Source organism: Piliocolobus tephrosceles, chromosome 17 (genome assembly GCF_002776525.5).
Source record: "Piliocolobus tephrosceles isolate RC106 chromosome 17, ASM277652v3, whole genome shotgun sequence".
Classification (NCBI taxonomy): Eukaryota; Metazoa; Chordata; class Mammalia; order Primates; family Cercopithecidae; genus Piliocolobus; species Piliocolobus tephrosceles.
Window position 1 is genome coordinate 43186204 of NC_045450.1, and position 20968 is coordinate 43207171.

Here is a 20968-nt window from a genome sequence, read left to right on the forward strand (position 1 = left end):
CTCCAGGGGAGAGGATTGCTGAGTCTGAGAGTATGAACCTTTTAAATGATTTTAATTCATTTGCAAAACTGCCCTTCAGAAAGATATGTCCATTTATATACTTACAAGCCATATAAGAAGTGCCTGTTTCAGTACACCTTTGCTAGCCGTGTAAACTTTGCCAATGCCATTGGCAAAAAAAGAAAGAGCTATCCATTCATTCATTCATTTGAGACAGGGTCTTGCTCTGTCACTCAGGCTGGAGTGGAGTGGTGCAATCATAGCTCCCTGTAACCTTGAACTCCTGGTCTCAAGTGATCCTCCCACCTCAGCCTCCTGAGTAGCTGGGACTATAGGCTCTCACCACCACACCCAGCTACTTTATTTTTTTCCTAGAGATGGGGTCTTGCTATGTTGTCCAGGTTGGTCCTGAACCTCGGGGCTCAAGTGCTTCTCCAGCATCAGCCTCCCAAAATGCTGGGATTATAGGCATGAACCACGGTGCCTGGCCAAAAAAAAAAAAAAAAAAAGTATCTTAATTTAAATTTCTTTGACTTCTAGTGAGCTTGAATATTTTTCCATGTAGGTACTGGCCATTTTTAATTCTTTTAGGAATTTCTAGATCATGTTCTTGGCTAGTTTTTCTCTTGGTGCATTCTGACCTCTGCCATCCTGAAATTGAGGGATGACGGTGCCGTTCCTAGAGGAATTGTGGGTTCCTGGGACCCTCTGTCTTCCTTCCCCTACCACTAGCTGCTGCACACACACACACGCCTGCATGTATGACCCATTCTTCTGAGGTTCAGAAACCCCTGGGATTTCCCAGACCCACCCTCTGGCAGCTGAGCAGCCCCTGTGTATCACCCCCTCCCTGCTGGTGGCCTGAATTGAGACCTGCACCCCCGCTTTCAACATCACTCAACCTGTGACACCACCAGAGCCTCTACTCCCACCCCTCCCTGGCCCATCTTCACACAGGCTCATCTTGGGAGCCCTCCGGGGAGCTCTCAGCTCTGCTCCTCTCCAGTCTCTCTATCCTCCAGAGCCCCACTGTCCCCTTCAGACACCAGAGGCCCTCGGCAGGGGACTCTGTCTGCGTCTGACCCTGTGTTTGGCCTCCCTGCACCGTGCCCTTCTGCTTCTCAATAAAGGCAGAATTTTGCTTGTAATTGTTTTAGGAATCATGACGTTGCTTTTCTCTTTTATTTGGAAACATGTTTTAATTTTTAAGAGCAAATAATAGGCTGGGCGTAGTATCTCACACCTGAAATCTTAACACTTTGGGAGACTGAGGTGGGTGGATCACTTGAGGTCAGGAGTTCGAGACCAGGCTGACCAACATGGTGAAACCCCGTCTCTACTAAAAACACAAAAGTTAGCAAGGTGGTGGTGTACACCCGTACTCTCAGCTACTTGGGAAGCTGAGGTGGGAGAATCACTTGAACCCAGGAGGCGAAGGTTGCAGTGAGCCGAGATTGCGCCACTGCACTCCAGCTTCGGTGACAGAGCAAGACTCCGTCTCAAAAAAAAAAAAAAAAACGAGAAAACAAATACTATAATGGTATCCCCCAAGCCAGACAGGCCGGGCTTGCAGACGGAGGCCTGGGGGCCCTGTGTGTCTGGGTGGGCTGCGCTTGGGGGCCAGGGGGACAGTGCGTCTGGTCCCCGCTCTCCTGCCCCAGCCCTGGCTTGCGCTGTCGTTCTCCGCCCGGGCGTCCCCGCCGCAGCAGGCCTCAACCCTGCCCTCCTTCCCTAGGCCTCCTGCTCCACGACGTGACCATGGCCGGGCTGCAGGAGCTGCGATTCCCTGAGGAGAAGCCGCTGCTCCGGGGCCAGGACGCCACCGAGCTGGTGAGTTGGAGTCGCGCCTTTGAGGTCTTAGGGCCGAGCGCGCCACCTCGTGGCCAAGAGGGAGACCGCGCGCCTTCCCTGCAGCTGACCCTCCCCAGGGCCGGCCACCCCAAGAAGCCCTGTCCCTGCCTCGGCGGGGAGTTCCGGGAGGCCTGAGTGCCACCCTGACCCAGCCACCCTCAAGGTGGCTTCAGCCGTCTTTGAGGCTAAAGGTGCTACAGGAGAGTTATTCCCGCTTTAATGGCAAGAAGACTGATGCACAGAGAGGTGAACCCAGTTGGCCAAGGTCACACAGCTAGTGGGGGAATGAGGCCGTATCAACCCCTGTTGGTGGACAGCCCAGGAGCCCCAAGAGGTAACTACCGGGCAGTGCTGGCTCCAGCAGGGCACGGTGCTCCCCCGTCTGTGCGCTCTTTTCCTTATCAGCCTCCCAAGCCTCTGTGGCACCTGGGCAGGTCTAACCAACAGTGCCACCCAGGGCAGTGGGACAGAGGCATCACAGGTGATGATTTTGTCCCAAAGACCTCTCCGTCATGGGACAAGGCGTTAGAGGCCAGAGTGACTTGCATGCCACCCTTTTTTGTTGTGACAACACCCTATCCACCTTCCCTTTCCCTCCCTCCCAGTGCCATCATACTGGTGACTGTGACACAAACCACTTTGCAAAAAGTGTGGGTTCCCTGCTTGTTGGATTCTGAGGCATCAGGGCTGGGGTCCCTGCAAGTTATGCTGCCTGGACCCCCTCCTTTTACAGATGGGGAGGCCAGGAGCCCAGCCCCTCAAATCTGCAGGGTGCTGTCCTCTGCCCTGCCCTACCTCCCCAGCCTTCCATCACAAGGAGAGGAGCCCAGGAGCTACTGGACAGCCAGGATTGGAACTGTGCAGACAGCCAGGGATCCAGGGATCCAACCACATGAGGTGGCAGTCCTGCCCCCAAGAAGAGTACAGTGTTATCTTACAGACAGAACCTTGAGTTAACTGATAAGATGTGGCTTATCCGAGAGCAGCCGCAGATAAGCTGCCCTGGTTGGGTGGTGACTGCACATTTTTCAAGTCCTTTATTCTTTTTTTTTTTTAAATTATACTTTAAGTTCTAGGGTACATGTGCATAACGTGCAGGTTTGTTACATATGTATACTTGTGCCATGTTGGTGTGCTGCACCCATCAACTCGTCAGCACCCATCAATTTGTCATTTATATCAGGTATAACTCCCAATGCAATCCCTCCCCCTCCCCCCTCCCCCCTCCCCATGATAGGCCCCGGTGTGTGACGTTCTCCTTCCCGAGTCCAAGTGATCTCATTGTTCAGTTCCCACCTATGAGTGAGAACATGCGGTATTTGGTTTTCTGTTCTTGTGATAGTTTGCTAAGAATGATGGTTTCCAGCTGCATCCATGTCCCTACAAAGGATGCAAACTCGTCCTTTTTTATGGCTGCATAGTATTCCATGGTGTATATGTGCCACTAAGTTTACTTGCTCCCTGGTCTAAGCCTCCATCAGCTGTTGCCCCAGGATGCTTGCAGGATCCTCCTTGCTAGTCTTTTTGCCTCTGCCTTTGCTCTGTACCCTTTAAAAATAAGCCATGAGCTGGGCATGGTGGCTCACACTTATAATCCCAGCACTTTGGGAGGCCAAGGTGGGCAGATCACATGAGGTCAGGAGTTCAAGACCAGCCTGGCCAACATGGTGAAACCCTGTCTCGACTAAAAATACAAAAATTAGCCGGGCGTGGTGGTGGACACCTGTAATCCCAGCTACTCAGGAGGCAGAATCACTTGAACCCGGGAGGTTCAACCCCAAGACTGCACTGCTGCACTCCAGCCTGGGCAACAGAGTAAGACTCCGTCTCAAAACATAAATAAATAAAAAATAAGCCGTGTCCCTTCTCTGCTTAACAAGCCATCTCAGTCAGAGATGGAACCCAGGATGCAATCTGCACCAGCTCCCCAGCCTGTCTCCCAAGCCTGTCCCCAGCTTACTTCTCTCTAGCCTCCTTGAACGTGCCCATCACATTCCTAGTATATCTGCCTGGGATACACTAGCCCAGAAATGTACAGGGCTGGCTCCACTCCTTGTTTTATTCAGGCCTCTGTTCAAATGCTCCCTCCTCAGAGAGTCCCTCTCTAACCCCTGGGTCTAATATTGAAACCCCAACATGCTCTGGCCCTAGCCGTGTCACTTAGCCTGGTTTGTGTGTGCCCCACCCCACAGGTTCCCAGGACAGAGATCTATTCTGTTTTGCACCCCTAGGTCTCCCCAGTGCCCCACACAGCACATAGTGGGTTCTCAGTAAAAACATGGGCTGGGTGGAAGCCACAGAGGGTGATACAGCTCAGAAGGAAGAAGTTTCTCAGAACTTTCTAAAAGGTCCCTCTTCCCCACTCCTGCCTGTGTCTTTCTTTCTGACTTTGCTTTTCCTCCTTTCTTTCTTTTCTTTTTTTTTTTTTTTTCTTCTGAAACAGGGTCTCACTCTGTCACCCAGGCTGGCGTGTAGTAGTGCCATCATAGCCCACTGCAGCCTCAGCTTCCTGGGCTCAAGTGATCCTCCTGCCTCAGCCTCCCGAGTAGCCAGGATCATAGGCACGTGTCCCCACACCTGGCTAATTTTTCCATTTTGTAGAGATGAGTCTTGCTCTGTTGCCCAGACTGGTCTTGAACTTCTGGGTGCAAGTGATCCTCCCACCTCAGCCTTCCTAAGTGCTGGGATGACAGGCCTGAGCCTCTGTGCCTGCCTACCAGCCTGTCTTTTGAGGCATGAAAGCAGAGTTCTCCTGTGAGGGGCCCTCGGGGACCCCTGCATCCCATCACAAGTGCTGAAGTGTGCAGGTTGCGGGACAGCCGCATGGAGGTGCTGCCTGCTGGTATGGGGTGTGCCTCTGTGGCCCAGCAGGGCCCCCTAGCACAATGGGGAGAGCTGAGGGCATCTTGGCCTGATAACTTCCATGCCTGTCTCTTCCACTGCCCACCTCCGCTGGGCACCCTCCTCTGCCTTATTCTGGCCCAGCCCTCGCCGCCCCTCCCTCCCTGACTCAGTAGGCATACTCCTGCCTGTTCATGCAGTGGCGCCAGCTAGTGTCTCTGTATCCACCCATCACCAGGACCAGAGTCCGCCACCATGACATCCTCACCCCTGCATGAGGGTCTCCGTTTCCTGTGGACGCTTCTTCCCTCCTTCACGAGTCCACGATCCTGTGGACGCTTCTTCCCTCCTTCACGAGTCAGCACAGGCCCCAAGCTGTGGGCCTGGGCACATCTGCTTTTCCCAAAGGCACCTTAAAAGCTCCATTCCTGCCAGACATGTTGGCTCACACCTGTAATCCCAGCACTTTGGGAGCCCAAGGTGGGCAGGTCACCTGAGATCCTGAGTTCAAGACCAGCCTGGCCAACATGGTGAAACCCCATCTCTACTAAAATTACAAAAATTAGTTGGGCATGGTGCTGTAATCTCTGCTATTCAGGAGGCTGAGGCAGGAGAATCGCTTGACCCTGGGAGGTGGAGGTTGCAATGGGCCGAGATTGCACCACTACACCCTAGCCTGGGCGACAGAGCGAGACTGTGTCTCAAAAACAAAACAAAACAAAAGCCGACCAGGCATGGTGGCTCATACCTATAATCCCAGCACTGGGAGGCTGAGGTGGGTGGATCACTTGAGGCCAGGAGTTCGAGATCAGCCTGACCAACATGGTGAAACCTTGTCTCTACTAAAAATACAAAATTAGCCAGATGTGGTGATGAGCTCCTATAATCCCAGCTACTCAGGAGGCTGAGGCAGGACAATCACTTGAACTCGGGAGGCGGAGGTTGCAGTGAGCCCAGATATCGCCACTGCACTTCAGTCTGGGTGACAGAGTAAGACTCTGTCTAAAACAAAGCCCCACCCCACACCCGACACAGCCTCCTGGATGCTGCAGCATGGCACGCCATGCAGTCCTACCCCCTCTCTCTGTCTCCAAGAGCTAGTCTGGCTCTCTCAGGCTGTGGCTCTCACAGACAGATTCCCCTTTTTCAGCTGCAGTGCTGAAAGCATCCATCCTTTTCGCTTTTTTTTTTTTTTTTTTTCTTGAGAATGAATTTTGTTTTTTTTGTTTTCCAGGCTGGAGTGCAGTGGCGTGATCTTGGCTCACTGCAACCTCCACCTCCCAGATTCAAGCGATTCTCCTGCCTCAGCCTCCTGAGTAGCTGGGATTACAGGAATGTGCCACCACACCCGGCTAATTTTGTAGTTTTAGTAGAGATGGAGTTTCTCCATGTTGGTCAGGCTGGCCTCAAACTCCCAACCTCAGGTGATTCACTCACCTCGGCCTCCCAAAGTGCTGGGATTACAGGCGTGAGCCACTGTGCCCAGCCCCATCCTTTTCACTTTCTATTTATTTTTTATTTCTGTTTAGAGAGAAGTGTGGCTCTGGCACCCAGGCTAGAGTGCAATGGTGTGACCAGAACAGCCTCCTCCTTCTTCAAGGAGGCTAGAGAGGGCTCAAGCGATCCTCCTACTTCAGCCTCCTGAGTAGCTGGAACTACAGGCATGCACCACCATGCCTGGCTCATTTTTCTATTTTGTAGAGACAGGTGATCTTGCTATGTTGCCCAGGCTGGTCTCGAACTCCTGGCCCACCTCAGTCTCCCAAGCAGCTGGGATTACAATCATGAGCCACTTCACCTGGCACCCTGTTCACTTTTTAAATGTTCTGCCGTTTGCCAGGTGCAAATTCTTTCAGTCCAGTGGGAAGTGAGGATTCCCACGCATTTACTCACAGCCTGCCTGCCCGCCGCTGGAGCCTGGCTTTTGCCTTTAGAGACTCCAGTGCCTGGCCTGTCTGTGGATCCGTCTGCGCCTGTGTCCCCATCCCGCCTCCCACACACCACTCCTCCGCCTCCCTCAGAACACCCTGCACTTTCTTGGCCTTTGAGTCCTTCCCCTCCCACACCCTTCATCTCCTGAGGCCCCCAGACCCACAGAGCATACAGCACACCCTGCCATTATCTGCTCCACTGTGTGTGTGTGTGTGTGTGTGTGTGTGTGTGTGAGAGAGAGAGAGAATGAGAGAGAGAGAGATACAGACAGTCAGGGTCTCACCCTGTCACCCAGTCTGTAGTGTAGTCCTAGCTCACTGCAGCCTGGACCTCCTGGGCTCACGTGATCCTCCTGCCTAGGCCTCCCAGAGTGCTGGGATTACAGATGTGAGTGACCACACCCGGCCTTCTTTTTTGTTAGCTTTTGCTTGTAACAAAACTGCCTCCTCTGTCCTCTGAGATAATGGCCCTCTTAAGGTCTCGAGTACAGACATCTCCCCTGTCTTCTCAGCCCCCTTGTGCAAGGTGAGAGGATCCATTCATCATGAGCCCCAGGCCCTTGTCCTCCCCCTCCAGCCCCATCCTTTCCCTCCTCTCCTCCCCTCCTCCCTGCAGAGCCCCCACAGGCCTGGAACGAATCTGCAGAAGCCCGAGTGGGTGCGGCCATTCTCTATGTGACAGTCGCAGGCAGCCCAAAGCCTGCCTTTCCTCTTTGGGCATGGGAACCCCCAGTTCCTTCTGATTTTCTCCACCACCTGGCCTCCTGGAAAGCAGGTGGCTGAACTCTTCCTTGTTTTGGGAAAAATGGCAGAAATACTGGTTTCATTCTTCTCCCTCCTACTCCTGTGATTTGGGGTCATTTTCCTCCTTGTACTTTCCTAGCTGACTGCTTCCCTCTTCCTCCTGTGGCACCGTATTTCTCATGTGACTGTCTCAGTCATCCATGGTTTGTTTTTTCGTTTGTTTGCTTTTGATTCGGAGTCTCACTCTGTCACCCAGGCTGGAGTGCCGTGGCACAGTCTCGGTTCACTGCAACCTCCGCCTCCCAGGTTCAAGTGATTCTCCTGCCTCAGCCTCCCTAGCAGCTGGGATTACAGGCACGTACCACCACACCCGGCTAATTTTTGTATTTTTAGTAGAGACAGGGTTTTGACACGTTGGCCAGGCTGATCTCGAACTCCTGACCTCAGGTGATCTGCCTGCCTCAGCTTCCTAAAGTGCTGGGATTATAGGCATGAGCCACCATGCCTGGCCAATCCATGTATTTATTCCTTAAAAGAATCTGTAGCAGGCACAGTCCAGCGCTGGTATACAAAGGGCAGAATGATGGGCTTGGAGGCTGAGTGACCTGCCTGTGAGTTCACAGCCTCGCAGAGCAGGGCACAGAGGTTTCTAAGCAGACGCAGGGGAAGGCAAGGCAGGACCTGTGAGTTTTCCTTTACCTGGATGAGTGCCGGTCCCTGATTAGTTTCCCTCCCCAGGCCCGAAAGTGGCCCAAGTTTGAGCTGGCCAGCTGCCTTGTCATACAGATGGGGAGACAGGGACCCAGAGCGGGTGAGTCGCACAGCCACCCTCCCCTTGGCTTCAGGGAGAGCCTGGCAACTCAGACGTGGGGTTCCAGCCCCCGCTCCTCCCCTGGCCATCTGTGCAGCCTCGTAACCTGTGGGCGCATTTTGAGCCTCTCTCCCCTCATTGGTGAAGCCTGATTGTTCATCCAGATCTGTTTGTGTCTGGAGGGCCCCTTCCACGCCAGCTTCATACTGAGAACACAGCCAGACGCGGTCCCGCCCTCGTGACGCCCGCGGTCCAGTGGGCAGAGCAGGCACTAGCCAGACTCAAACGGTTCACTGTGAAGTAAGCTCCAGTGATCTGAGGCGCAAAGCGACCAGGTCTGGAGAGGTGGGAGCAGCTGCCACTGTACCTTTGTGTGGATGGAAAAGTCCCCTCGCTGTGTGGGCCTCAGCTTCCCCATCCCTACACGTGGGCATGTTAGTCACGCCCACCTCTCCCCTTCCCTCCCTTTCTTCCACCCTTGTGCCCTGATGGTCAGAAAAACGTCTACGGTAGCGGGAGGGCAGAGTGACCAACAGCCAGGATTTGCAGTGGGAGATTTCAGCACTTTCTAGCCTGTGACTCAGCCTCTCTGAGCCTCACCCTTGTGGCCTGTAAGATGGAATCCTCACATTCTTAATGAGGACGCTCACAGGCTCCTCCACCAAGTACTTGGTGGCCAGTACCTGGCACCTTGGTGAGCCCTTGGTCAGTTTTGTTAACATTGAGACAGACTGGTGGGCTGGGCACGATGTTTCATGTCTGTAATCCCAGCGCTTTAGGAGGCCAAGGCAGGAGGATCATTTGAACCCAGGAGTTTGAGGATGCAGTGAGCTGTGATTGTGCCGCTGCACTCCAGCCTGGGTGATAGAGTGAGACCCTGTCTCTAAAAAAAAAAAAAAAGAAAAAAAAAGGAAAGAAAGAAAAGAAAATACAGACTGGGACAGAAATTGAGTCTGCTAAGGCCCCATGGGCTCCCCAGACCAGCTAGGGCCTAACTTGCCACCCGCTCTGTTTGGCTTCCCCTAGGAGACCTCTGATGCCTTCCTCTTGGCTGCAGACACAGACTGGAAGGTAGGTCAAGGCTCAGACCCCCGAGATGTGGGACTGACAGCTGGCCAGCCCCTCACCCCACCTGGCCAGGTCCCAGAGGAGGGTCACAGCCCTTCTGTGTGCCCCCAGCCTGTAGCAGTTGCCAGGACCACCCCCAGAGCTCATAGCGGCCCTGCCTGCCCCCTGCCTATCAGAGAGATGCTGGGGTGGGAGATGAACTGGCCCTGCTTCTTGAATAGCAGGGAAGAGACGGGGCCTCTAGGGGGAGTGAGGATGGAAAAGAGAGTGAGGGATGTTGTCATCTGAATCAGCGTTTTCTTCCAGTGAAAGGCAGGTTGACTCTAAAATAGCTCCTGTTGCCATGACAGCTGTTGCCAGGACAACCCTGTCCTCTTTAGTTGATGCCAGGTTCTCTGTGAAAGCTGAAAACGCCCTTTGTTTTTATTCCTCCGGGTGACGATGTCGCTCACTCGGCCAGTTATTTCTCTCCTCTGAGTCCCACAGTGACCACTGATTTCTGAGTTTGGGAAAATGCCTGACAGCAGACACAAGGTGGAACCAGCGCCCGGGTCACTGTCCTTGCCTGGGCCTGACCTGGTTTGGGTCAGCCTGCAAGCCCCGTGACAGCACCAGCCACATGGTCTGGACGCAGGGGTGACACGGAGGCGGGGCTGCCTGTTGGCTCCTCCCCCACTGGGAGCAACGTGAGGATCAGTGTGAGAATCTGGGCCTGTGTGCTGGTCCCTCGGTCACGTGCTACTTCAAGGACGAGAGGGGAGACTTTAGGGCAGCCAGTGTACATGTGCTCAGATCCCCTGGGAATGCCATCTCCAAGCACAAAGGGCTCTGGAGCTGGAAGGAGAGGCTGGAGTTCCGGCAGTGGGGAGTGAACGGGAGCCCAGGAGGAGGGATGGGAGGGAAGTGGTCAGGAGCCGGCCCAGGCTGGTGGAAAGGGACAACTGGAGATCAGGGCAGGCTCACCAGGGGATTTTTCTTTGTCCTCCATGCTGCAAATGAGGATGGGCCATGCAGGCAAATGGGCCCTGGAGGAAGGGGTTGGCCAAGTAAAATCCTAGAGCACCCAGCCAGTGCCTCAACACACCGATCCCACAGCGTGGGAGGCTGACACCAACAGTGCTGATGCCAGCCCCAGCACACAGGCCTACGGTGTGGGGGACAGGCAGAGGGCATTCCTGGAGTTGTGGAGGTGACCCCACCACACCTCTGGGTGCCCAACTGCTGCTGTGAAGCTGACTCTGCCCACTGAGCCCTCTGAGCTGCAGCCCTGGAGTTGCAGGGCCCGGGGTATGTGGGACCCCGGTTCTCAGGATCTTTCCTTGGTAAAAGGCAGGTTGCGTTAAAAGGCACCTTCCTGTCCACTCCTATCACACGACATGGAGGCGGCATTTTTTTCGTTTTTTGTTTTAGAAAGCAGCCACAAGAATGGATGGTTGTTATCTGGGCCAAGGCCTGGCAGGGATTTTATCTCCCGCTCACCATGGCAGGCGTTGTCACTGTCCCCTGCCTCTGTGGGGGCAGCCAGTGGGGGAGGTCGTGTAGCAGAGGGACTAACATGAGCCAGACAGACCTAGGTTCTGGCCCCGCCACTTCCAAGCATGTGACCTCCAGCCCAAGTCACTCCACTCATCCACCGCATTTTCACGGAGACAGGCAGCACGGACCTCCCGAGTGTTTCTAAGGTGATGGTGTCCACGGGCCCCTCATATGGACACTCAGCTGACCGTGACGAATGACCACTAGAGTGTGGAGTTAGCACCAAACTGCCTGGGTGTGGTTCCTAGCTCTGTGCCCACTAGCTGTGTGACGTTAGGCAGATTACCAAACCTCTCTGTCCTTATTTGCCTCATTTGTAAAGAGGGTATTAAGAGACAAAATGAGTGCTTGCCCCAGCAGCACATATACCAAAATTGGAGTGATACAGAGAAGATGGGCATGACCCCTGTACAAGAATGACCCACATATTCGTGAAGCCTTCCATACTTAAAATAAAAAATATTTTCCAAAAAGAGGATAAAGGCTGGGCGCGGTGACTCATACCTGTAATCTCAGCACTTTGGGAGCTGAGAGGCAGGTGGATCACTTGAGGTCAGGAGTTTGAGGCCAGCCTGGCCAATATGATAAAACCCCGTCTCTACTAAAAATACAATAATTAGCCAGGTGTGGTGGCAGGCGCTGGTAGTCCCAGCTACTTGGGAGGCTGAAGCAGGAGAATGGTTTGAACCCGGGAGGCGGAGGTTGCAGTGAGCAGGGATTGCACCATTGCACTCCAGCCTGAGCAACAGAGCAAGACCATGTCTCAAAAAAAGAAAAGAAAAAAGAGGGATAAAGAGAGATAATGGGTAAAGTGCTCAAAGAAAGCCTGTCACCTACAGGACATTTGAACATAGTGTTCACCACTCTTGATTCTGAGACCTCAGGCCCACCCAGAGTGCTGAGGTACTAGTAGCTGCTGCTGCTTACTAGCCAAGTGACAAAATTACCTAATGTCTCCATCTCTCAGTTTCCTCATCCCTTCTCTAGGTCCATAAGGATTATATGTATTATCCTTGCAACTGCCTGTGCAGTAGGCATTGCTGTTTCTCCCGTTTACATATGGAGGCTCAGAGAGGTTGACTGACTTCCCCAAGGTCACACAGCAAAAAAGTGACAGAGCTATGAGTGGCACCAGGGTTTGTCTGGCAAGACCTGAGCCTACCTTGTCTGGCCACTATAACTGCACAACCGCCAGAAAAAAGGGCCAACAATTTGGAGAGGCACACAGACCGCCCCATTTCTCCCTTACCAGGGTCTGGGCAGGGGTGGGGTCAGATCTGGAGTGATTTGTGCAGTTTTTTCTGATTCTCACAGCAGGCTGGTGAGAAAGGCACACAGTCCCTGCTTTACAGTTAGAAGCCTGAGGCACAGAGAGGTTAAAAAAAAAGTCTTGCCCAAGGTCACCCAGCTAATAGGGGGCGAGGAGGGACTTAAACTCAGGTCAGTGGGTTTGCAGGCAGTGAGCTGAGCAGTCATGGAGGCTGTGGCTTGGAGTGGGCAGTGTCGCAGTTCAGCTTGTCACCTGGGTCCAAAGGTGGGGAGAGGCCACTCAGGGGTCAGAGGTTGGAGTGGGCATAGGATTGGGTGGGGCTTTGGGGGACATGGGAGGGCTTTGTAGGCAGAGCAGAGGGCAGGGCTGTGCCTGTTTTCCAAGCATCTTCCTGTGCCACAGTGGCTGCAGGAACGGGGAGCATAGCCAGGAGGTGATGGGCCAGGGGGACTCCCCATTGTACTTCCCTGCTGCCCCGGGGAGCACAGGGCATCAGTGTGCCCTGGGTCTCCAGAGTGAGAGGTGAGAGATGGAGTAGGTGCCCCCAGGCAGAGGACATGGCCAGCAATAGTGTACATAACAGGTGTCCACCAGGTCACCAGGTACCCAGAGATGAGGAGATGACCACTTTCTCTAAGGGCAGTCAGCCAGCATCAGGGCTGTCAGCATGGGCTGCGATCAGTGGTGTGTTCCTTCTTCAGCAAGACAGGGAGAGGAAGCCAGATAGGAGGCAGCTACTGACGTTGATATGCCCACCTCCTGTAGACCCACCCGGCCCTCGTTCCTGGAGGCAGCCAGTTTGGGGCTTGACTCTCGGGTCTCTGCGGAGTAGGACACTAGGGCTATCTTAGGCTCTGTGCCCTGATCCCACCCCTGTCCAGGCCCTGGCAGGAGAGAAATGGGGCAGTCTGTGTGCCTCTCCAAACTGTTGGCCTCTTTTCTGGCGGTTGTGCAGTTATAGTGGCCAGACAAGTTAGGCTCAGGTCTTGCCAGCCAAACCCTGGTGCCACTCATAGGTCTGCCGCTTCTTTGCTGTGTGACCTTGGGCAAGTCAGTCAACCTCTCTGAACCTCCATATGTAAATGGAAGAAACAGCAGTGCCTACTGCACAGGCAGTTGCAAGGATAATACATATAATCCTCATGGATTATATTTGGGAGCACAGGCACGCAGCATCCCCCTTCTCTCTGTGGCTCCTGCTCTCCCAGCCTTGGGCCCCCTCCTCTGCTCCTCTCCCTGGCCTATTTCCTCTCCTCCCGTGCACTTCTTGGCCTTTATTCTCCTCTGCTCACTCCACCTGCAGACCTCGGTTGAGCTCCCCACCCAGATCCTTGCTTCCCAGGAGGATAGGGCACGGAGCCCGAGATAGCCCTAGTGTTCTGCTCCCCAGAGATCCAAGAGCCAAGCCCCAAACTGGTTGCCTCTGGGAACGAGGGCCTAGTGGGTCTACAAGAGGTGGGCATGTCAATGTCAAGAAGCTGGCTCCTAGCCCCGCTTCGTCTCCCTGGTGGCCTGGAGCCCCTGTCAGCAGGGTGAGGGTGGGGAGGACAGAGCTGGTGTGTGCCTGACCATACCCTTGGCCCTGCTATCTGCCCAGGGCCCCTGGCCCCCAAACTCCACTTTCAGTGTGTGGGGAAGCCCCCTGCATCTGCGTGGGCAAGGTGGGAGAAAACCCCTGGTGGGTGGAGGAGCAGCTCTTTGAAGCAGGGTGATAACCCAAGTTGCCCCAGAAAGCAGCAGCTTCCCAGGCCTCCTCAAGGTTAAGCGATGGAACCTTCCTGATGGGGAGGCTGGGCCTGGGGGTCTGATCCCCAAGATCCTGGGCTTGGGGCCCTCTCGGGCCCTCCATACTCCCCAAGGTGTGGGTCAAGGGCTGTAGCTGTCTGGGCAGTGCCCATGCACGCTGCCCTGCCCCGCATTGGTGAGCTGTGCATGTCCGTGAGGACCCTGTGTGTACCTGACATGGGTGAGTTTGTACCTGTGACCTCGGCTCCTGTATTTGGAGGATCCTATATGAGCGACAGCTGTTAGCATGTGCCTGTGTGCTGGGGGCGGATGCAGGGGCTGGGGACCATCAAGGATGATATGTGGCTGGGGTGGGAGGAGCAGTGACAGGGCTGGGGCAAGGAGGACTTCAGAAGCCAATTGGAGCCAGGCTTGACTCCCAGCAGCCAATCTGGGAGCCGGGGCTCCGGGCAAGCGAGTGGCTGCTCAGAAACCCTGCAGGGAGGAGGGGCCAGCTAGGCTGGGCCAGGATCTCTGTATAAATGGCCCAGGAGCTGTGCCCCATCACAGAGCCGACCATCTCCCACTCAAGCTGTCCCCGCCCTCTGGACCCGAGTGACTCAGGCCTTTGTTTGTCCTTCCTGGTAGAGGCGGGTTCCCTCCCTCGGCAAGATGCCGGAGTGCTGGGATGGGGTGAGTGAGAGCGCTACGGGCAGCGAGGTGGGCCGGGAGGATGGTGCATCCTTATGACCCACTGCAGGGAGGAAGTGCCCCCTCAGCCCATATCTGGTGGCAGCCCTGCCTTCAATAGCCTCACCCTGGGGTCACTGAGACACGGCCAGAGGGCTCCAGGCTCCCTGGTGATCCTGTTTGCAGGAGTGGCTGGGAGCAGCTGCTAGTCAGAGCCCATAGCAGGGGCTAGGGGGAGCGTGTGGGTGGGGGGTGGGTGACGTATCTGCAGGAAATGGAACGTGGAAGGCACAGTCTGACTTGGTTGCATTGCCGTGTGGACCTGGGCGCCAGTGCCTGCACGTCCCACTGACCGTGTGCCCTCTGGTGTGCGCTTGGATGATGTCTGCCTTGGTGGTGCCTGGGGCCATCAGGCCAGGGGGCGGGGGGTCCTTGGTCAGCCCCCGAGGCTGTGTACCCAGTGTGCGTGCGTGCGTGCGGGGTCTGTGCGTGCAGAGGCTGCCGTCCGAGTGGGCGGCCGTCTAGCTTGTTTGGACGGCTGTGCCGGTGTGATGGGAAGGACAGGCAGCCTTTTCCTTAGGAGTTGCCTCACAGTTCCCAGGGCTCAGCTGCGCCAGGCGGGCAGAGGCAAGGAGGTCTGGGCCACACAGGAATGGTAGCCTCAGGCAGGGGTCCCTGCTGGGGAGGAACGAGGAGGGGTTGCCTGCGTGCCTTATTTTGTAGGTGGGGGAAGGCAACGCTGGAGCCGTGAAGCTGGCAGGGCTAGGGGACCCCAGGTGGAACCCAGGGCACCTCCTCTCGCCGGGGCATCAGGTACCCCGGCTCCTTTCTTCCTCAGGAGGGAGAGGCAGGGGCAGACTCACCCCCACCCCCGGGCCCCACACGCCTGCCCTGCCGATTCGAATGGCAGACCATAGGTCACCCTGCACGCCCCGAGGCAACGACGTCAGCACCTGCCCTCCCATGCAGACCCTGTCCCCTGAATTATTGATGCGGCTGACAGGCCGAACCACAGCACCACCACCACCACCAACTCCCACACCGGCGCAAAGCCCGGCTCAAAAGCACCCCCCTCCCCTGCAGTGCTCAAGGTCACAGGCGAGGGGAGACGAACAGGCCGAGAGGAGCCGCCACAGCCCCCTTCCCTGCTGCCGCAGTGCTTCCCGCCTGCGCCCACCTGGAGGTGGGGCCGGCTCTGACGTCACCCAGAGCCAATGGGAGTGCTCCGCCCTGAGGGTTGGGGGCCTCAGAGTGCACCGCACTGTGGCCCTTGGGGTGCTGCCCTTGCGCAGTGCTCCAAGGTACAGGGATGCTTGGCTTCGATCGGGCTGAACTGAGTCCTGAGCTCCCCGCAGAGGGTCAGAGAAGGCGTTAGGGAGGTGGGCAGCAGGGTTCAGCGAAGGTCACTGGGCTTTGTAGGACAGGCCGCCCGGTGACGCCCAGGCCCAGCCCCAGCCCTTCCCATCCTGGGAGATGAGCCCTAGTAGGGTCTGATCACGTCACCTCAGAGGGATGGGGACAGGGGCGGCCACACCAGGGGTGGGAGGAGACAGTGGGGACCTGCTCAGCAGCGGAGGGCAGACACCCCTCGCACCCCTCACGTTGACCCGCGGGCTGCGGATCTGGGTTTGGAAGACACCGCCCTGGGCTCTTGACGTCTGAACCCGGGAGGATAACTGTCCTTTATGCAGCAGGAGGCGCATTGCAGCTGTTCTGCAGTCCCACCCTCCAGAGCTGAGAGAACTCACAGGTTGCCGTGAAGGGGCTGCCTGGTCAGGAGCTCCCTCGGGTGGAACCTGATCTCCTGTGAACATGCAGCCTTCAGTGCACCGCCCTGGCCCCTGAGACTGGCACCTGGCAGGGCCCACCCTCCCTACTCTGGGATTGACCTTGGGCAAGTCATTCCTCTTTCCCAGCCTCAATTTCCTCCTCTATGGCTTGGGTCTATGTGGCAAGTAAATGAGAAAAGTGTGGGTCAGTGGTCAGTGACTGGGAAGTGTTCCTGGATTTGATGGGCCCCGAGAAAGGACAGGCCTGGGATGGGAGGGACTCTGTGGTCTGTCCCCTCTCAGCCCTGGTGTGGCCTCCTCATCCCCTGAGCTGCATGGCTCACCCTAAGGCTTATTACCAGGGCCCTCCTGGAGGACAACAGGGAAATAAACAGGGCCTGCAAGGCAAAACGTGGCCCCCAGGGTAGAGCCTTTGGCCACCAGGTTCGTGCCAGCTTGTCACTCCATACTGGAGACATAGGCCTGGACAGTTGTCCTCTGAGACCAGATCCACTAATGCCGGCCCCTGAGCAGCTGTCTCCTGCTGTCTAAATCTCCTTTCCCATTTGGAGGCAGGAACTCAGGTTCTTTCTAAACCAAAGTATCCTCATATGCAAAACAGGGACTAGGGTTCTTGTCTCTTGGGTAACGTGCAGGAAGCCTGGCACACAGTAGGTGCTCAGTCACTTGATGTTTCTTTCATGTCCTTGACCCCAGCCCTACCTCCAACTCACTGGGCCACTCACATGGTTCCCAGGGCTCACGATGATGCAGAGAGGATCTGTTTATTCAGCTCAGACGGCCTCTCTTGAAGTTTGCCCATCCAAGTGTGTAAGAATGATCAGTTTGCAAAGGGACCAATGAGGAGGGCATCCCCCCAAGGCCTAGGGATGCCCTAGCATAATAGCCCCCTTTCCAGGGCTTTCTCCAAGTGCTAAATGCTCCACAGACGTTGGCTTGTCTGGTTCTCGCAACATCCCTGTGAGGTGCTTCTGGATGGAGAGGCTGAGGCACAGCAGAGAAGTAACGTGACATGCTCAGATTCACAAGTAAGGGGTAGAGCCAGGTCTTCCTGAGGAAGTAATGACCTTGAGCAGCAAAACCAAAGGTGTGAGAACTCAAAGAGGATCCCAGAGCAGGCTCTGCAGAAGGCCTCTAGAGGAGATGGGGATGGGGGTGTGACCCAGGCCTGCCTGAAGGGAGCCCTTGGGGATGCTGGGCTCACAGAGAAGGGCGTTCAAGGTGGAAGCAACCGCATGCGCAAGAGCCTTAGAGTGGGAGCCAGGGACAGTGTGGGGGTCGGGGCTAGGCTTGGCTGGCATGGGGTGTTTACTGAGGATTCCAGGCAGGACCACTGAGGCTGTTCCCCTGCAGCAGCAGGAAGTGCCTGAGATTTCTGAGTGTGAGAGGGACTTGGGCTGGGGAGGCAGAGCTGTCCAGGAGGGGCTGCTGCAAGATGGAGAAAAAAGGCCTGCTTGGACCCTCAAGGGCCCAGGACAGTGGCGGCACAAACTGCTGGCTGGTCTGCAGAGAGGACCAGAACTTCCCCACGCGGACCAGTTCATGTTGTTTCTGTGCTGAACAGCCCTAAGAAGGGGTGTTCCATCCATTCGGTCCTCTCTGGGGGCTTCTTGGGGTGATGAGAACAGGATGCCCCAAGCAGGGGTTCTACCACATGCCTGACAGGCACCAGGCTGCACCACCTCATTCCCCAGAGGAGCCAGGAGCGGGGCTGCCCACAGTGTCCAGCACGGTCTCTCCCCTCCAGGAGCATGACATCGAGACGCCCTATGGCCTTCTGCACGTGGTGATCCGGGGCTCCCCCAAGGGGAACCGCCCAGCCATCCTCACCTACCACGATGTGGGCCTCAACCGTAAGTGCAGCCCAGCCTCAGTCAGCCCTCCTCTGCCTCTAATCAGCAGTGAGGCCCCCGCGCTCCCCACAGGGCCCTGTCAATCCCACTCCCACTTAGCTCTGTTGCCTTCGCCCTCTGGGCCTCCATTTCCCCGATGGACCTGAGGCTGACACTTCTGCCTTGTGAGCCCTCCGGGGGCCTGGCCTCCCTTCCATTCCCCCGGCCCCTCTGCTCAGCCATAGTGGAGGTGTGTCTTTGCAGACAAACTATGCTTCAACACCTTCTTCAACTTCGAGGACATGCAGGAGATCACCAAGCACTTTGTGGTGTGTCACGTGGATGCCCCTGGACAACAGGTGGGGGCGTCGCAGTTTCCACAGGGGTAGGTACCCGGAGCCCCCTCCGCCTGTCTCCAGCTCTGCACCCCAGGCCACACCTGGGCCCTGACCTCCTGTTCTGCCTGCAGGTACCAGTTCCCCTCCATGGAGCAGCTGGCTGCCATGCTCCCTAGCGTGGTGCAGCATTTCGGGTGAGTGCTAGGGCCCAGGGGTGCCTACCCCGACTGCAGAGCCACCTGGCTTCAGCTGAGGGCTTCAGGCTATGGGCAGGGCCTGCTCTGGGTGACATGTATGGGAAATGGCACCCCTAGCCCTAGAGTGACCAGCCTGTTCTGCACCAGGTTCAAGTACGTGATTGGCATCGGAGTGGGTGCCGGAGCCTATGTGCTGGCCAAGTTTGCAGTGAGTCTCCCCATGCCCCCATTACCCCAAACACCCGGGCAAGCCAGGGATCTCCCTGTGGTGGGGACCGGGGGAACCCTTCAGCCTTGAGGAACTGTCTCTGCTCTTGCTTCTCCTCCTCCCACCTCTTCTTTGTGTAGAAAACCTCTTTTTTCTTTTTTCCTCCAGGGAAATTAACTTTTTTTAAAAAGAGGTTCCTTTCTCCATATGGTTTTCTCAAGAGACTACAAACTATAACTTGCTTAAACTATTATTCAAAGCCAGAATTTCTAGTAGCAACAAACTATACAACTAACTGCTGCTCTAGCCACTAAATAAGGATCGTCCTTCACTAATTGCCATGGTATTTCAACATGAATAATTTTTTTCAGCAAAAAATTTTATTGTGGTTGGGAGGTTTAAAGAAGGCACATTTCAAAAACATCATTGTTGGATAGGAATTCACAAGCTTTTCATCTCTAAAAACAAGCAAAAAAAAAAAAAACTAATTTTTCAGGATCCAAGACATTTCCTACTTCAAAAGAAATGACCAAGAATTTTCAACTCCAGTTGCAATGTCAGCACTTAATCATTTTGTTAACTGGAGGCCATTCCCTGCCACCCTAGACAAGCTTGATGTGGCTGTGCTGTTTTTCTTTAAACATGGTCTAACAGTTGAAGAGAAAATACCTCTTTTGCAATGCCTAAGGCAAAATAGGCTTTGAAAAGATTGATTTTTTTTTTCTTAATTTATATCATGAGGGCTTCATTTTCTTTCTTTCTTTTTTTTTGAAATGGAGTCTCGCTCTGTTGCCCAGGCTGGAGTGCAGTGGCACGATCTTGGCTCACTGCAGCCTCCACCTCCCTGGTTCAAGTAATTCTGCCTCAGCCTCCTGAGGAGCTGGGACTACAGGCACATGCCACCGCACCTGGCTAATTTTTGTATTTTAGTGGAGACAGGGTTTCACCAGATTGGCCAGGTTGGTCTCGAATGCCTGACCTCAGGTGATCGGCCCACCTTCGCCTCCCAAAGTGCTGGGATTACAGGCATGAGCCATGGCGCCTGGCCAGGGCTTCATTTTCTATAAAAGCAAAAAAACAACATGCTTAAGATTTTAAGATGTTTAATACTCAATTTTGCAATAGCACCATCTTCAAAAATATATTAAGAGCTGATTCTGTTGAAAGAGCGTGTGTGTGTGTGTGTGTGTGTGTGTGTGTGTGTGTATAGGGGTGGAAACAATGATAGAGATTCTAAATAAATCCAAGAACTGTGAAGGGTTGGGTGAGAGGAGGACAGGCAGGGGCATCTGGACACGGGTGTGCATGCACGGACCCAGCTGCAGCCGGGCGGCTGACCCGCGGCACCCTGAAGACTTTACAGAGCATTTCTGCCGTCTGCACCCATCCTGGCCTCACCCAGCCCTGTTTCCCCTCTTACTGCAGCTCATCTTTCCCGACCTGGTGGAGGGGCTGGTGCTGGTGAACATCGACCCCAACGGCAAAGGCTGGATAGACTGGGCTGCCACCAAGGTGCGTGTGGTGACCAGGGATGGGGTGGGTGTACCTAGGGTGGGGCGAGGGGTGGCACTCACGCTGGCGCCCTGCTCCCTGCAGCTCTCCGGCCTAACTAGCACTTTACCCGACACGGTGCTCTCCCACCTCTTCAGCCAGGTAAGGGGGCGGGGCTTCTGCAGATCTGGGCACTCTGGGATTTGCCCCTCCCGGCTTGGCAGGAGGCAGGCGGGTGTATTTGGCATCTGACCTGGCTCACTCCAGATCGCATCTCCGTGATGCTGAGGCATCTGAAAGACAGTCATCCCCTCCCAAGGCCCCACCTCCTACTTGCCCACACTCCCTCTCCCCTGCCTGCTGAATGGGGCAAGGGCCACTCTGGCAGTGACATCTGCCGGCCCCCTCTGAGCCTGCGTCCCTCTGTCTGTCTGCTCCTCTGCACGCCCCCATCCATCCCCCTGGGCCTAGGAGGAGCTAGTGAACAACACAGAGTTGGTGCAGAGCTACCGGCAGCAGATTGGGAACGTGGTGAACCAGGCCAACCTGCAGCTCTTCTGGAACATGTACAACAGGTGCGGGTGGGGTCAGCAGCCCTGGCACCCAGCACACCCCAGTGGGGCCCTTGCACACTGCCCCCTGAGG

At 55.5% G+C, this 20968-nt stretch overlaps 1 protein-coding gene and 1 non-coding gene across 7 annotated transcripts in view; both read left to right on the top strand.

Annotated features, from left to right (window-relative positions):
• The window catches only part of NDRG4 (NDRG family member 4), a 50448-nt gene that overhangs the window by 23011 nt on the left and 6469 nt on the right, over positions 1 to 20968 (top strand). For 2 of the 6 annotated variants that reach the window (XM_023210076.2, XM_023210070.2), the window contains exons 2-10: positions 1736 to 1830; positions 9205 to 9249; positions 18005 to 18110; positions 18354 to 18474; positions 18559 to 18621; positions 18772 to 18832; positions 20258 to 20344; positions 20429 to 20485; positions 20795 to 20898. In XM_023210076.2, coding sequence (XP_023065844.1) covers positions 1759 to 1830; positions 9205 to 9249; positions 18005 to 18110; positions 18354 to 18474; positions 18559 to 18621; positions 18772 to 18832; positions 20258 to 20344; positions 20429 to 20485; positions 20795 to 20898 — 716 coding nt within the window. In that variant the 5' untranslated portion in view covers positions 1736 to 1758. Of the gene's footprint in view, positions 1 to 1735; positions 1831 to 9204; positions 9250 to 13537; positions 14471 to 15190; positions 15281 to 18004; positions 18111 to 18353; positions 18475 to 18558; positions 18622 to 18771; positions 18833 to 20257; positions 20345 to 20428; positions 20486 to 20794; positions 20899 to 20968 lie in introns of those variants that run through there. The other 4 variants (XM_023210074.2, XM_023210071.2, XM_023210077.2 and 1 more) reach the window with 3 other exon arrangements.
• LOC111541489 lies at positions 11127 to 11233 on the top strand. Its single transcript, XR_002731266.1, has one exon. It is a non-coding gene; the product is annotated as a U6 spliceosomal RNA (small nuclear RNA).